Source organism: Patiria miniata, unplaced genomic scaffold (assembly GCF_015706575.1).
Source record: "Patiria miniata isolate m_02_andy unplaced genomic scaffold, ASM1570657v1 HiC_scaffold_20, whole genome shotgun sequence".
In the NCBI taxonomy this organism is placed as follows: domain Eukaryota; kingdom Metazoa; phylum Echinodermata; class Asteroidea; order Valvatida; family Asterinidae; genus Patiria; species Patiria miniata.
Genome location: NW_024037059.1, coordinates 29,408,097 through 29,424,230, shown reverse-complemented (window position 1 = coordinate 29,424,230; position 16,134 = coordinate 29,408,097). Strand labels below are relative to the sequence as shown.

The following is a 16,134-nucleotide window of genomic DNA, read 5'->3' as shown; positions in this document are numbered from 1 at the left end:
GAGCCCAAAGAGCCCATTTCCCCGCCCTGGCTTCATGAATCCCAGGAGAAATGTCCACAAATTGTGCCAGGAAGTTGTTCATGTTGTTTGGAGATTGTCTTTAACATTTCCACAGACGTGTTTGTTCAAGACAAATTTTACGGCAGGTGGTCGATAAAAATAGTTTCTCTGCGACTCTTCTCACTTATTTCGTAAAAAAAGTCTCTGTTATCGCACAAAACTTGAATTTAATTACATGTATCCATCCAAATTCATTCACTGTGGGATTAGATAGTTGATAATAACGAACGACAACTTTTTTGGATGAAGTCATCAAATCTTAATAAACTTTTAAGAATTCTTTTGTGCTAAAGGTGAGAAATCTTTTGGGGATTTTTTTAAGAACTTTCAAGAAACAAGGACAGATATAAATGTACAATGGATGTACCGGTATGTATACATTGATCTGGTACACGGTACCCTGTGGAGACATGGGTATAATAGAGAAAAGATTAAATACGTCTCCACAGGGCAATTTCTATAGTTGAATTCATGTACGTCTCCACAAGGTTATCACGGAATAGATATATGGATTTTACTCAAAACTAGGAATTTCCAAGGTGGGCTGATCTGTCGCAAATTGAAATATTTTATATAAGGGATATTAAGTCCGAATTTCAGCCCAGGAAATTAATTCTGGTTAAAATAGGAGCATTTTGAAACTAGATTTTAAATTGTTTAGTACACAAGAACGACGAAATGACTCCACAACGATTCAAATTCCAGCATGGGTGTTCATGTACATGTACAGTAGCGGATACAGAAGGGGCACAGCCGGCGCCCCCCCCCCCCCACCCCACCCTATTTTGCACCAGTTTCTTCTTTTTTTTAGGAGGTAGGGGCCTATGTCTTGTCTGTTTCTCTGTTTTTTCTTCTGTCCACTAGTGATTTAATCGCTTCAAAGAGAGAAATTTTCAAACCACTGTTCAATTATATGTGGTAATCTGTTTTTCACGGAGAAGCTCATCATGGTAATTGCAAGGTGCTGATAACTATGCACATATGTACAACTTTCGATTCCGGTTCATACCAAAGCGATGACACTCATGGCCGGATTAAAGTGTTCCGTAGGCCCTAAGCACTATTCCATAGGCCCCACTCCGCCCTACTTCAACATTTCATCTTGTACAGTCATTCTTAACTGTTTCAAATGTCAAATTTTCTGCGTATTTTCACGCAATCAAAAAACACATTTTTGTCAATAGCTAGATATTGTGCATGGGTAGTTCCAGAAACCATGCTTAAAGGTACAGTCCATCATTTGTGCATTTTGCTCGTTTGAAGCAACAAAAGCGCTCAAAATCTAAAGAAGGGTGCTGAACAACTACAAACTTGATGAAGTTTCAGTTCAGCTTCAGCTGTATATTTCGAGAAAAACAGCATTCTAGGATCTCGATTTCAGTCAAAGGTTGCTGTATCTTGTTCTGAATTGGGCCTGAATTCAGTGTCTGAGACACATTCACACTGAGCCGATTGCAGCTACGCGATGTCGCGCACCGATCCGACGAATTATAGCAACCGCGCGCGCGTGTGCGTCATGGATGATCGTGTCCAACGCTTGCGTGCGCTTTGCCACATAAAAAAAAACGAACTACTAACGGAACGCATCGTTGGAAAGGCCTTCTTTCATTGATTTCTTCAAAATGACAGCATGCCAGAAAAAAAACCAATTTCACAGGGAGTTAATCCCCTTACTATCTTTCTACCAAGTATTTTTTTCAACAATAATTACGTCAGTTACTTTTTGGATAGTTGCAAATGATGGACTGTAGCTTTAGTGGCGCATGATATGGCATGGGCTACGTTCTTATTTTTTCATTAAATACAATTTCCACAAGCTCCTGGGAGGACCGGCATTACTTCGTGCGTGTACTCTTTAGAATAATTTGGTTTGCCGTGACTATTGAATGCCCATCAGAGACGCATGTGAAGAAATTGACTGAGACATTGCACACGTGTTGGTAATTATTCATTCTTGCTGTGCCAAGTCTTACAATACAGGGTGAGTCCAAAAGAAAAGTGACCTGGATAAATGATTTTATTGATGGTATAGTCCATCATTTGTAATTTGTGCATTTTGTTCGTTTGAAGCAACTAAAGTGCTCAATATCTGAAGAAGGATGCTGAAGAACCAATCTGATGAAGTTTCAGCTCAGCTTCAGCTGCATTTTTCGAGAAAAACAGCATTCTAGGATCTCGATTTCAAATCAAAATTATGTTTTCAATTGGGCCTGAATCCAGCGTCAGAGACACATTCTCACTAGCTGATTGCAGCTATGCAATGTCGCGCACTGATCCTACGAATTATAGCAACTGCGCGCGCATGTGCGTCGTGCCAATGCTTGCGCATGCTTTGCCGAATAACAAAACGAACTACTAATTTGAATTTCATACGGTGCGTCTTAAGACACACCGTTGGAAAGGCCTTCTTTCGTTGATTTCTTCAAAATGACAGCTTGCCAGAAAGATTAATTTCACAGGGGAGTTTAGTCCCCTTACTATCTTTCAACCAAGTATGTTTTTCAACAATAATTACGCCAGTTACTTTTTGGATAGTTGCAAATGATGGACTCTGGCTTTAACAGGTATTTTTGAGTTCTTAGAACAGTAAATGATCAGTGGTGGACAGCTGAATTTTGTGAACTTGGGAAAAGAGTATGCAAATGGAGAGGAACATTCACAGTTACTAGTCAATAACATGTACTTTATCCCTATTATATTTTTTATGAAATAGAGCAAGCCACATAAAACTAAAATAATAATAATATAATTAGGCCGTTTTCTTTTTTGACTCACCCTGTATCCATTCTGGGTCAAACTTCATGCTGTGGTGGATTTAAGTGTTTTCCCATAACGACGGTATGATAATAGCTACAAATATCTCAGGGGCGGATAATGACTACTATACCACAGAAATTCTGATATTGTATACTTGTGTTAATAGTCCCATTAGATAGTCCTTTGTATCGTGGCATTCACATCTTTCATTTGTTATTCAGTTGGCGCCTCACAAATTAACCTGGCCCTAATTGGGTCACCCAGACTGCAATACTATAGGTGATATAATGTACATACATACATCTACATGTACATGTGTATATGTACATTGTATCTCTACATGTACGTCTACATAAAGACTTTTTGACGTGTTTTTGGGCTTGCAGTTGGTATTCAATGCTTTATGGTAATACACAACGTTCAATTTTGCTGTAATTTTCAGAAATGGATGGATTTGGGCGTTGATATTTCATAGCAAATATTGTTACACTGAGTGACTGGCCTGTTTTAAGTTTTGTGTTCATAGATGCTGGGGAAAACCATGAAAACAAATGCTGTTCTTGTAGTCTGGTTCCCCGGGTGTACGGTACTTCAGACGAAATGGAGCAATTTATAGACGTTGGGGAATTGTCAGGTCAGGGAACCAGACTATAGCTGGCTTGCCACCCGCTCATGGATGTGTAACCTATGGCAAGCAAAATGTGGACTAACTTGGGGTAAATTAGGGGCAGGATTTTTTTTAAAAAGTCACTTTTTCCAACGATTGTTGACCGACCATTGTTGGGAATAATACAAAAATTCCACTTTTCTTGAAAATGACAGCACACCAGGTGCCATGATTTCACAGGATGCTTGAGACTATTATTCACTTACAGTCAAGTAAGGTATTTCATAATAATTTGGTAGTTTTGTTTTTTGATTTTTCCAAATGTTGTATATTACCTTTAAGCAAACATTTTTCCACTAACATTAGCATGCCTCTTGCTAATTGCTGACTGCTCACAGTCTCTGTAAAGACTCTGTTAGCAAACAAATTGTGTTCTGAGTAATGCCACGAATTTGGGCCCATGCAGGTTGTACATGTACATTAACTATACAGCCTTGTTGCACATGCTTGTAATTAGTCTAATCAAATTTCCACATGTTTACAGTGAATATTCTCTGTGCGTGCATCAGCATTGTACATTAACTATACAACATTGTTGCACATGGAATTAGTCTAATCAAATTTTCACATGTTTACAGGGAATATTCTTTGTGCGTGCATCAGCATTGTACATTAACTATGCAGCATTGTTGCACACGTATGCTTATTATTAGTCTAATCAAATTTTCACATGTTTACAGGGAATATTCTTTGTGCGTGCATCAGCATTGTACATTAACTATACAGCCCTGTTGCACATGCTTGTAATTAGTCTAATCAAATTTTCCCATGTTTACAGGGAATATTCTTTGTGTGTGCATCAGCATCTGTGTGACATCATCTGGCAGACAAATTGTATCCAATTACATTGACAATTTCATCATATTAACCAGATGTTAGGTTTCGTATGACCGCTCAGTAGCTCATTTACCAAGCATTTTTGCATGGTAAACTACACCGTGTACCAGCCAAAAAGCCATATCGTCGTGTGACAAGGAAAAGGTCGTAAGCAGCCCAGGCACGCAAAATCACTTTTGGAGATAATCGAGTTGAAAGGTTTTTGCTGCCATTTTTAGATTGAAAATCACATACAGTTCAAATTGTGACCGATAATAGATAATAGTGTGCATTTTTATGTCAAAATATTACTTAATTCTGAGGTTATTTCAATTGTTATGCTTACGACCTTTTACCGGGAACTTCCGAAGCCTTAAACGTACGCTTAAGCGGCATGTTAAATCCTTACAACCTTCTGGTGATCAGGAAATTCACATTTCTTCCCGGCAAACCATTTTATATTTGTATCAAACTATGTTTGTATAAAAGTAGTCCGTGAAAATCTTAACACTCATCTTGAGCAGGAGGTCGTGGGTTCGAGTCCCACCCGAATTTTCTCACAATCACTCGGGAGAACACCGAGTATACAGTGTTTATAAAAAATATGTCGGCGAAGGGCGCAACCCAATATTGAATTGAGTCAATTTACATCACCCCAACGCAAATTCCATTTTATGAATTGCTAAGCCAAAATTCCTCCCTAAGCTGTGAAATACACTTCCTTTAGCAAGGAATTTTCTATTCGTGCAAGCAGGATTTTTTTCCGCTAATGGTAAGCATAGTCATGAAAGGGGGCCCTGGTTAAAGTCTAGTTAGTATAAGATTCTGGACTTACAAAATTTCTTTGCTAGCGCGGTAAGCACAAAGTCGTGATCATAAGCACCGAATATCTATGGTTAGCAGAACCATGAAACTGGGCCTTGATGTCGTTTGCCAGAAGAAAAAAGCCTGCGTGACCCATGTATATTACAGGGTGCGATGTGACATCTTGCCATAATGGCTTTTTTTTATTCGTCGTCTTCTTGTCTCCACTATCTCAGATTGACCGTTGCCTACCTACTAATCCCTGCCACTGCAAATAGACCTCGGTCGTCGCAGCAGACGTAGTCATGGGGAAGCAGAATAGCAAGCTCAAGCCGGAGATCCTGCAGGACTTGAGGCAACATACCGAGTTCAACGACAGCGAACTCCAAGAATGGTACAAGGGCTTCTTGAAAGGTAAGCACTAGACGGGCAGATGTGTTCGGAATCCCCAAGAGGGGAACATCCCAAGCTCTGTGAATATGTAACCTGGGAAAAAAAGGTTCACCAGACTGCTATAGTTGGGAGAGCAAAACTATATGTACAAGTAGATCGTAAAAAGGAAATTCAAAATTTTGCAAAAAAGACCCCCCAAAAAAGTATCCAGTTTCTTGTATGCGCGCGTCGCCGTAGCCATACGCGTCAGCAATTTTTTTTTTTAATTCAATGTAAGATGATGTCGCAAAACCGCCAAACTCATTGGTTTGACTGGAATCTTGCTGCTGCACAATTTTAACGTGTTTTTAGATGGGGCTACGATCGAGTATAAGCTTTATGAGGCCTCTCTGGGCTCCCATATATTTTGCACTGAATTTAGTCAGGCACCATTTGCAGACGGTGTTGTAATTTTGTAATTGTGCATCTGGAAGCCAGACTGAGGGAGCAATGGTCGTGTATCTGGAACTTGAAAACACTTTTTAATTAGCGCAATATGTAAGGGAGCAGACTAATGACCAGCTTGGCAGCTTATGCACAATGTCAATGTCGCTGTATGGTCTACGTTATAACGTTACTACCCTTTTCTCTGATTTTTGTCTTGACTATCCAAATTTTTCGAAGAATGTTCGTGTCAGTTGAGATCGTAAGTTGGTGCAGAATTCTCAAGCCTTATGGCCGTACTGAGGTCACCTCAAGCTCCACTCTGAAGGACATTTTTGAGAGTTTTAACTGGGGATCGAAGTGTCATCTAAAAAAGTAGGGGGAAAAAAAAACGCGTCGCCACACCACTTTTGGGGCAAACTCCATACCAGAAACTGTAGATTTTTTTTTTGGCTTAAAATGGGCACTAGGTCCTGAAATCCCCGAAAATTTTATGTTTTAGATTGTTTACTTACCCTATTTCAAACATCTGGTTGAAAAGAAACCAACCTGATGTCTTACCGTTCCCGAGAAAAGACCCAAAAAACGCTCATTTACATCGGACATGACGGAGTACGAATACGTTTTTCGTGTCGTTCTCAGTGTACGATATACACGTTGTGTGTCTCAGGAACAGCAGTGACCAATCACCAATGCAAATAAACTAGTGGTTTCTTCAACGTCCGCAAAAGGCGAACACTATCTACGAATGAAATCACAACTAGCATCCAAACAGCTCAAATTTATGGGGTCGCAAAAGTGGACCCCGAAATTCGTTCTCGCACGCATAATACAGGAATAACACAAAAACGCCCAGTTTTGAAAGGATAGTTGTGTGGATGTTTATATCCTACTTTTAAATGTTATTTCCGATTAATATCATCTCATTCAAAGTGCGTTTTGTAGCCCAATTGGGCTGTTCCAGGACCTAGTGTCCTTTTAACCATTTGAGGAGGGAAAAAAAGACGTCAAAGCAGTCAACATCTTGGGGCCAATAATTTGTACTATTTCCCCTCAAACTAAACCATGTAACTATATTACATGTATTTGCAACAGTGTAGCATTTTATTTGATGTTTTTTTTCCAGATTGCCCTAGTGGCCACCTCAGTGTCACAGAGTTCAAGAAGATCTATGGCAACTTTTTCCCCTACGGCGACGCCTCGAAGTTCGCCGAGCACGTATTCCGCACGTTTGACGTCAACAACGATGAGACGATCGACTTTCGAGAGTTCATCATCGCGCTGAGCGTGACGTCGCGCGGGAAGCTGGAGCAAAAGCTAAAATGGGCCTTCAGTATGTACGACCTGGATGGCAACGGGTACATCTCAAGACAAGAAATGCTGGAAATCGTGGAGGTACGATGATCCAAGCCGAAATGTTATATTGTTTGATCATCAAATTGCTTGTAAACCAGACTTTTATGCGCCTTCGTAGCCTTAGTTGGAGCGTAAATGTTTGGACCGACTTCTTCGGGGGGGGGGGGGGGGGGGGGGGGGGGGGGGGGGGGGAGGGGATTTGGGCACTCCCCCCCCCCCCCAAAAAAAACCTGGAATCGGCCTTGTGGTACCTTAGTTTAGTCTGTAATTGTTTTCTACTCATTTTAGATGTCATATTATTAGTGATGTATCACATTCACTTTTTCAACAGCAGCTCATTAAAGTGTTTGACATGTACATCCAAATTTACGGAATTCGGGCGATTCCCAATTCAGTGCACCACCAAGAGTTTGCCATGGAGAGTCCATTTTTGAAGTTTAGGGTCGACAAAACACGGCCCGTTTGAATGAGTGTCAGTAGACAACTTTAGCTAATTTGTTATAGATCGGGGCATAGCGTTCTGCCGCCTTACCAAAAAAAAAACATATTGATAAAAAGTTAAGAAACAAAAAGGGTTAGCATATACTCGAATCATACACTTACGAAACTACTGACCGGAAAAACTAGCAATTTCAAATGTCCCGCGCTGTGAATTGGTCAACTATCTCCCACAATGCACTTGGAAAAATGAACTCTCCATGGCAAACTCTTGGTGGCGCACTGCATTGTGAATCACCCGAATTGCCTATAACTGAAATGTTGCACAATGCAATATTTTACACAAGTTACGCAATAAAATGTGACGTAAGTTGAGTTCAGCCATTGCGCAACGTTTCTTTAAAATCAGCTGTTGAAATTTATTCCCGTCTACTAACACCCCCCCCCCCCCCCCCCCCCCTCACTTTCCCATTTTAGGCCATCTACAAGATGGTGGGAACCGTCATGAAAATGCCAGAGGACGAGTCCACCCCGGAGAAGCGCACCGACAAGATCTTTCGCCAGATGGACAAGAACATGGATGGCAAGCTGTCGCTGGCCGAGTTTGTGGAAGGCGCAAAGAGCGACCCGTCTATCGTCCGGTTGTTACAGTGTGACCCAAGCGGGGGCGGCGGTAGTATGATGTAAAATTTTTCTCTGCAACGTCGTAGTCTGCTAGTAGGTTATACGTGATGCTCCGTTGTGGTATGATCTTGGCAAAAATCCCTTCATCAAGAGAATAATTTGGTCTGTGAGTTTTTTAGCTGTGGCTGAGCAGCTCTGGAAGTAGTCATGTCTCTCTGTTGGTTGGTTGGTTAGTAACAAACTTCAGCATATGCCTTGTTTGGCAATCAATCACCTTGTCCCTTAGGCCCCGCAACAACACGTGCTTCAGGTCTCCACTGACCAGCTACCGATTTATTGCAGGCGTGGAAAATTGGGTCACGAGGTCACTCAATTCACATTGGGGCTGGCACTGTACTGCACTCAAATTGGGTGTTCCACATGCTATAAAACGCTCCATGCACCAACTGACGTTCAACAAAATAATGGGAATCCTTTTCAATTGACAGACATGACCAGTGAGTAGTTGTGCATCATAAGAACAGACTTTTACATCACGTACATGACATAGGCTACAGCAAGTCTACAGTTGGGCTGCAGCTTCCAATATCTCGTCAAGCTTCTTTTACTGACTAGTTATAAAGAAAAGGGTACTGTTCTAAATAACTGGTCCTACGTTTTTTTTAATTTTTGACATTTTTTGGTCCAAGGTGGAATGACGCTCAACTCAAATCTTAAAACTGGGAGTGTCCTTTTTTTATTAAAAGTCCTTCCGTTCGCCTAATTGAATCCATCAGAACATTGCACAAACAAAATAGTTTTTAAAGCAAGATCGATGAAATATGATGTATCAAAGTTGTTCTTTTTAAGAGCGGGTTTGCATTTATACAAAATAACACAAAGTTATGCTGTGTTTTAAAAGCATTTCAGTCGTTGGGTGCACCACAAAGTGACGTATCGTCTATGGACTTCGTGCACACGATCGTGTTGCAACTGACGACATTTACCATTTAATGCAACTTCGGAACAAATTAATATTTCAATTTTCAAGGCTAAGAATATGTTTAAAACGAATTGCTTCATGAGTGCCCATCCAATAACCTTTTCTCAAAAAAAGAACACACTCTCTGAAAAAAAATATTTAAAGTTTAAATTCAGACCAATGGACAGATGAGATATTATAGGAAGTCTGCGTTCTTTCACATGCAGTGTCAGTCTCACGGTAGGTTTGTTTAACGTCCTCGTGTGAACGGGAATAAAGCATGACGATTTGACCCTCTTACGTTATCTTAGCATTCACTATCAGTGCGAACGCAGCGGTCGTGTCGAAAAATAGAAAACTCTACTTTAATACCAAGAAGACTGTAACATGAAAGGTTTTGCCAAGATCGCACCACTTGTTTTTTCTCCGTTGCTTGTTCCGTTTGCTTTTCATATGTGCCCAAGTTCCGTTTAACGTATATATTGAACAAACAAAAGAAATCATTATGTGTGCTACAGAGAAGCGAGTGAAAATGTTAGATCGTAGAATTTTAGCAACTTCTCTTTCATTGCTTAGGAGAAAAATTGTGGCAAATGATTGCGCACGCTGTGGTTCAGTATCTTTTTGTAAATACGAGGGTTTTCGATCGCACTGAAGGTAGAACACTATATGGTTCATAACTTGGTTAGGATTCGACGGAGTTTACAAGTGTCTTATAACATTTCAACTTTTAAAACAAGGAGGGTTTTTTTTTTTTACAATTGTTAAAATGTGTTAAAATGTTTTGCAGCAATGCATACAGATGTGAGACTATGTGTAGATTTGCATGTAGCTGCCTTATAGCTCACTTGATACGGCCAGGTGATTTTGTTCGGTTCGCTATCCACCCTGCGTACGTGTGTTTCAGTTCATGGATGCTTCATTACATTTCCGGAGGGATTCCGAATGGCTTATAAGTTCAGGCATGGACTTGTTCACAATTCATAGGGGATTTCGTAAGAGACAAACGACTTCAGCATGTCGTTGGTTCAGCAAGTATTCGGCATGCACATTTTCTGATCAGGAGCCGTCATAGAATTCCTGAAATCCACAATAATATGGCAAATGAAGAAGGATTTCGTGTCCTTCTGGTAGGAAATCGAATGACGTCAGGACAAGTATTTTTTCCTTGAGGAGATTGAATCCTCGGTCCTGATTGGTCGATCCACGGCAACAATTGCGTGGTGTTATCCCGTATCGGATTGTCCGTACAGCGTGGTGCGTATTGCGTGCTTTGTAAGATGCACGAGTATTCCTCCGTCTCTTACGCGTTGAACGTTCGTTATCAATTGTGAAATGTCAAAAATCCACATGTTTTGCAGAAAGTGACCTGAACCTGAACAACGTATTATTATTAACAAACAAACAAAAACTTTCATTGTGTAAAAAGGCACAGCTGAAGTGCGTGTTAAAAAAGTTTTAGCGGGGAAAAACAAAAGAAATTGTGCACATAATTGCAGGCCTTGTTTGATATTTTTGGAATTTTTTAATAGATTATTTAAATTTTACACATTGACAAAATGTTCATATTTTCTCAGTGTTGTATCGATGTTGACCATTTGTTTTTATTTACACTTTGGTGTTGCAGAAATTAACCGGCTTGTAGATATATAATGTGAAGACATAATAGTCAAAGTAGCTAATTCAAGTAATCCAAAGTTTTTGGGGGATATTTCCGAAGTTTAACCGTGAACACAAACGCTATTTTCTTTTGTTGTAGAGTAACTGTATTTAGCAGTAATGAACAAAAGTGCATTGTCATTTTCTGTCTCTTACAACGGCTTTGCAATTCAAATTTCTACTCCATATTGGAATGGATTCCTGCTCCATCTCATGGCATTTTGCGAGGAAACCTATGGGTCACTAGGCACCAGACTATTCTAAAACCTCAGGTTGCAGACCAGTAAATAGGCCCGAAAGTGCCTCTGCGGGACAAATCACAATTGCATGCCCTCATTTTTGTTGCTATTAGAGCATTTTGTGGGCAAAGAACTTAAGTTTTATAAAATAAAAAGTGTGGAAGCCGTGAACATGACTGCAACCTCATATTTCTGTCAAATTCGGATGAAATTGGGCCCTAAAATTGCTCTAGTTTTGCAATGGGGTGCAGGCATCATTTTTCAAAATGGCAATGGGCTTCAGGATTACTTTTAGGGGTGATCATCTTTGGATGAAATTTTCTCCCAAAAGTCATTGGTTAACCCCAAAAATATTGAACAGAAAATGAAATATGATGAAATAAGCCTTAATTTGATGCGCGTCTCAAACACCTTGGAGAGATGTATTTTTTCCTGAATTTCAGAAGGAGGGGCATTTATCATGGAGGTCTATGGCAGTTTTTTAGCTGGTTTGCAACCTATAGGTTGCAATGGTCACCGTGGGCATGGGTACCAGCACGGTGCACCTAGTGATATTGGTCAATATTGTCGGTTGTCTTGATGTACATCAAATTGTGCGAAAAATGCATCCAAATCCAATAAAGATATAAAATACATGTAGATTGTCCGTGCATCAAAGTGCGCTTATTTAATATCTCTTTCTCATTTTACATGTAGATGTAAATTAAAATCATGACTTCTCCCGATTCTTCTTGTACAATTTCCTATTTCAATCATGGTTAAAACAGACTTACAAATTCATATTATCAAAACTTGCTATAATGAAATTAAAATTTGCTATGAGACTTTTCCAATATAGTAATATAGTATTGCGAGTCATGAGTGTATTTTTATCATATCATGTACAAGTATGACATGAACGCTTTGGAGCATTATTCCACTTGCAAATACAGGTTTTTCAAATTAATATTTCGCAACAGTCTTGTTTTGTCATTCCTATAATAGCAACTGTCCATACCTTGCTGGGTTTTCGGACCAAACGATTCTTGTCAGTCTCATCTTAATAACGCAACTACAACAAAAACAGCAGTGGATATTACACCTCATACATATTCATGAGCTTAACGCACATCTGTCATTGGTTGGTATTCCAGTGCATCATCTGCAATATGCAAAGTAGTACTGGTCGAATACCTTGGAACAACCGTCACACGTGTCTATCTTTTTCGGGCAATTTTCGTCATTGTGTCACTGGATTCATATCAAGTTTAGTGAACTTGAAACTTGTCGGAGAAAGTAGCGATACTATCCAGCTCTCTATCCATGTAAGATATGAGCTTCCATGTCCAAGAACTGAATAATAATCTCATCTTTATTCACATACGAGGTTATCGCTGGAAATCCAGCAAAAAAAATAAAGAATAAGCCATTCTTAATCACCTTAAAATGAAGCTAAATATGTATGAGGTGTAATACGAAGAAATACAACACAGTGTTTTGTGGGAGTAATTTTCAAAAGATTGGTTATTTTCAGGGGAGCTGTGATACTTATTGGACTCCTCGTGAACATATCATTTCCCCAACCAGGAATTATTTTGTGAGGAGGAACATAAGTGCTAGATGCAATAGAGAAACAAACAAACACCCCAACAAATAAACAAACAAAAGACTAATCTGAATAATGAGAACAAAGTAGTAAAGAACATGCTTCTTCAGAGTCTAAATTGTAGTAACTACATGTATGAATATATATCAATAGTAAATGGGATAACTCTTAATACTTTGTTGTTATTTTACAGCTAAACTGCAATTAACTTTGTTTACTAATTTAGAAATATCTGTAGGTATGGAGAAACCAGAACTAAATTCCGATAGTCTAGACGCCTTGTAAAAGACGGAATTTTTACAATTATTTTTGTTAAGGGAATGTTTTAATCATTTGCATTTTTCACAGCATTTTAATCTGAAACGTTTTGTTGTGTCAAAGTGTTCTTCTGAACTTTACTCCAATTTTCAATATTAAAAAAAAAGACAACGGAAAGTTCCTCCTGCATTTGTTTGATTCTGAAATACGATCTTGCCCATTTTTTTTTTATTCGGGGAGGGCATTCTGCTTTCAACTATCATGAGTTGACCTTACTGTAAATTTTTTGACGTTAAGATTTTTTTTTCATGAAATTGCTGCAAACATACAGTGCATTACATCGATATGCATATCATTCAAAATAGTTGTGTTGTGATTCTTCATGAATTCGTACCATGACCACAAAAAGTAGGTTCCATTTCAATGCACTGTCCAAATTCTACCTCTGTAAAGAGAGATTCTACGCATTTAATGTCAAAATACCTGTTGAAAAGATGGCCTCTTAACATATAAAAACAAAAAGTCTAACAATATTCAAGTCTAGTTCTGGTAGCTCAATGACATATTGTATAAAAAATACTGCTTTGATGTAAATTTTTTGTTTTTAATGTAGGTGCAGTCTGTTAGATTATACATAACGAATCATTCAGTGTTCAAGACTTTTACAGTTGTAAAGCAATTAGCTAATAGTATGTAGTTCTAAATAATAACCATTTATGTGTTTTTTTATTAATTTTTGGTGAAAAGGTTTTTTTCGTCAATTTTTTTTCCAATAATTTGTGGACTGCATACATTATATCTTGCCCTGTTTCAAAGACATTTTGTAGAGCCGTCTCCACAGTGTGAATTAAGCGTTTAATTTCTTCATGCGTGCAGTATCGTTATGTGGTTAAGTTCAAAGTAACAACAACAACTAGAAAGTAGTAAGAATACTAATAGAAGATCAATAATTTGATATGAAAAATGTACAAATTGCTTAATTTTTTTTTGATGTTAAGCGCTTTTGTTTGGTGTGCTGCTTACGTGTTTGCATGTACATAAAAGGTTTTGTGTTATACATGCACATGTATTTCTGGGGAGTTTTGGTTTGTTTTGTGTCTTATGCTTTGACTGTACTCGGTTTAGTTTGCTGGCTAGAACCATTCTTCACAGAAAGACTAAACTGATTCGAGTTTGTAACACATTGAAATTGTCAACGCTGTCAATTTTTTTTAAAGTTTGGTTTGTGTACGGTTTGCATTTTTCTCATTTACAATATTGTGGTGGTAAGCAACTTAATGCCTATTATTTGTATGAGTCGCTGGCTATGTGTAGCTTGCCGGTTTGACTTATGGAACAGATCTTTCAGCCAAAAGAAACCAAAAAGACGGAAAAAAGGAACAAAAGATGTCGTGATTGGACATTCCAAAACAATTACATAAACTTTGAATTCCAATATTAAACAAACCTTGATCTGTGTTTGAGTTTGATGTGAAGTGTTCAAACCCAATGTGATCCTGCAGTAGCTTGTCTGGTATGTACAAATGGATATATTGGGTAAAATCGATGGGAAACGGTCAAATCAGTGTATTGTAAAGTTTCCAACGGGAATGTTAGAGTTTCATTCTACAACTCTCCAATTTTCTGACTTAATGTTGCTTCAAGGTATAGTTATTGTGTTTTTTGGAGTTGTTTATAGATGTTGTTATAGCCAGGGAGCTGAATTCGTACAAACCACTGTAAAGCAGTTGTGAGGTCCATTATAATTGTAACGATTGACTAATATCAGTCAACTGTTTATGAACAAGTCCATTGACCAAGCACCTTACATCACTGTTTTCACGAACTGACACGCACACGCCGTGTGCGCGCACTTCGTATGATAATTAGCTGTGGAATGGTTGGTTGGTTGGTTAGTGACAAATTTCACCAAATGCCATTTTTTGGCAATCAATCACCTTGTCCCTTAGGCCTCCGCATCACCACATGCTTCAGGTCCCCACTGACCAGCTACCAATTTATTGCAGTCGTGGAATATTGGTTCATTAGATTATTTTGTTTACTAGACTCAAGACCACATGACTTGCGATTGATCCGTTACAATTTGGGTAACTTTGAGACGGATTTGCTTACAACTCTGGTATGAGCAGTTGCCCTATAACAAAAGGAAGTGTCAAGCCCTGCTTTGAAACCGTACTGACTTGCTCATCCAATCCCACCCCCCTGTGCACTTAGACCCCGCCCCCAAGTAGGGGTTCACAGCTACTGTGTCATTTGCACTAAAGTTGCTGGCAACTTAAAATATAAACTCTCACACAGTCCCTGTATCTGTCGTACACCACTTGATAACTTGCAAGTTGTTAACTCTTAAAATAAGTAAATTGTACAAACATAAAAAGAAAATCTTACTATATTACATCCATTCTGTTTTGATCCTGTTATATCTCTCTTGGTTGGGTTTTTTTTTTGAAAAGTGTTTGTGAAAATTGTTCATTTTTTTGTGCACCACTTTACGATAGCCCTGGTCACTGAATGTAGTCGAGTGTATGTTTATGGTTACATATTTTATTCATTCTCTATTAAAATATATACGATTTACAAAATACTCGTGGTTGTTTTCATTGTGTGTTGCTTCGTAAACGAAAGGTGTAAAGAAATGAGGAGCGCTATGGTTCAATGGTTACGGTGTTAAGCTCGCGTGCCGTGGTACGTGGGTTCGAACCCTGACGGGGAACATGGTGCTTTTGTTCTTGGGCAAGACACTTTACTACAAGTGTCTCTCTCCACTTAGGAGTATAAATGGGTACCTGTGAAGGTAGAGACCAGAATGCGCTGATCTCGAGCTGCTGCAAGAACTGGTCTCATGGCCTGATGAACAGGGGTAATAATAAGCCTCTGTACTGATGACGTCACACCTTGTTTACATGTGTGCTTTCCTATGGTACTCGGTAGACTGTGGGCCCCCACTGGCTCCATAGGAATGTGCACATGTAAACAAAGTGTGACGTCCTCAGTACAGAGGCTTATTGTGAAGCGCTTTGAGACCTTTAGTATAAACCGCTATATAAGCACCACATTATTATTAAGGGAATAAATGTGTGTTTGGCCGGTTTTA

At 39.0% G+C, this 16,134-nt stretch overlaps 1 protein-coding gene across 1 annotated transcript in view; it reads left to right on the top strand.

Annotated features, from left to right (window-relative positions):
* The window catches only part of LOC119728538 (neurocalcin homolog), a 31,055-nt gene extending 16,647 nt beyond the window's left edge, over positions 1-14,408 (top strand). The window contains exons 2-4 of the mRNA XM_038200818.1: positions 5,341-5,518; positions 7,047-7,315; positions 8,192-14,408. Of these exons, the coding sequence (XP_038056746.1) occupies positions 5,410-5,518; positions 7,047-7,315; positions 8,192-8,401 (588 nt within the window). The 5' untranslated portion in view covers positions 5,341-5,409 and the 3' untranslated portion in view covers positions 8,402-14,408. The remainder of the gene's footprint in view (positions 1-5,340; positions 5,519-7,046; positions 7,316-8,191) is intronic.
* The last annotated feature ends 1,726 nt before the right edge of the window (positions 14,409-16,134 follow it).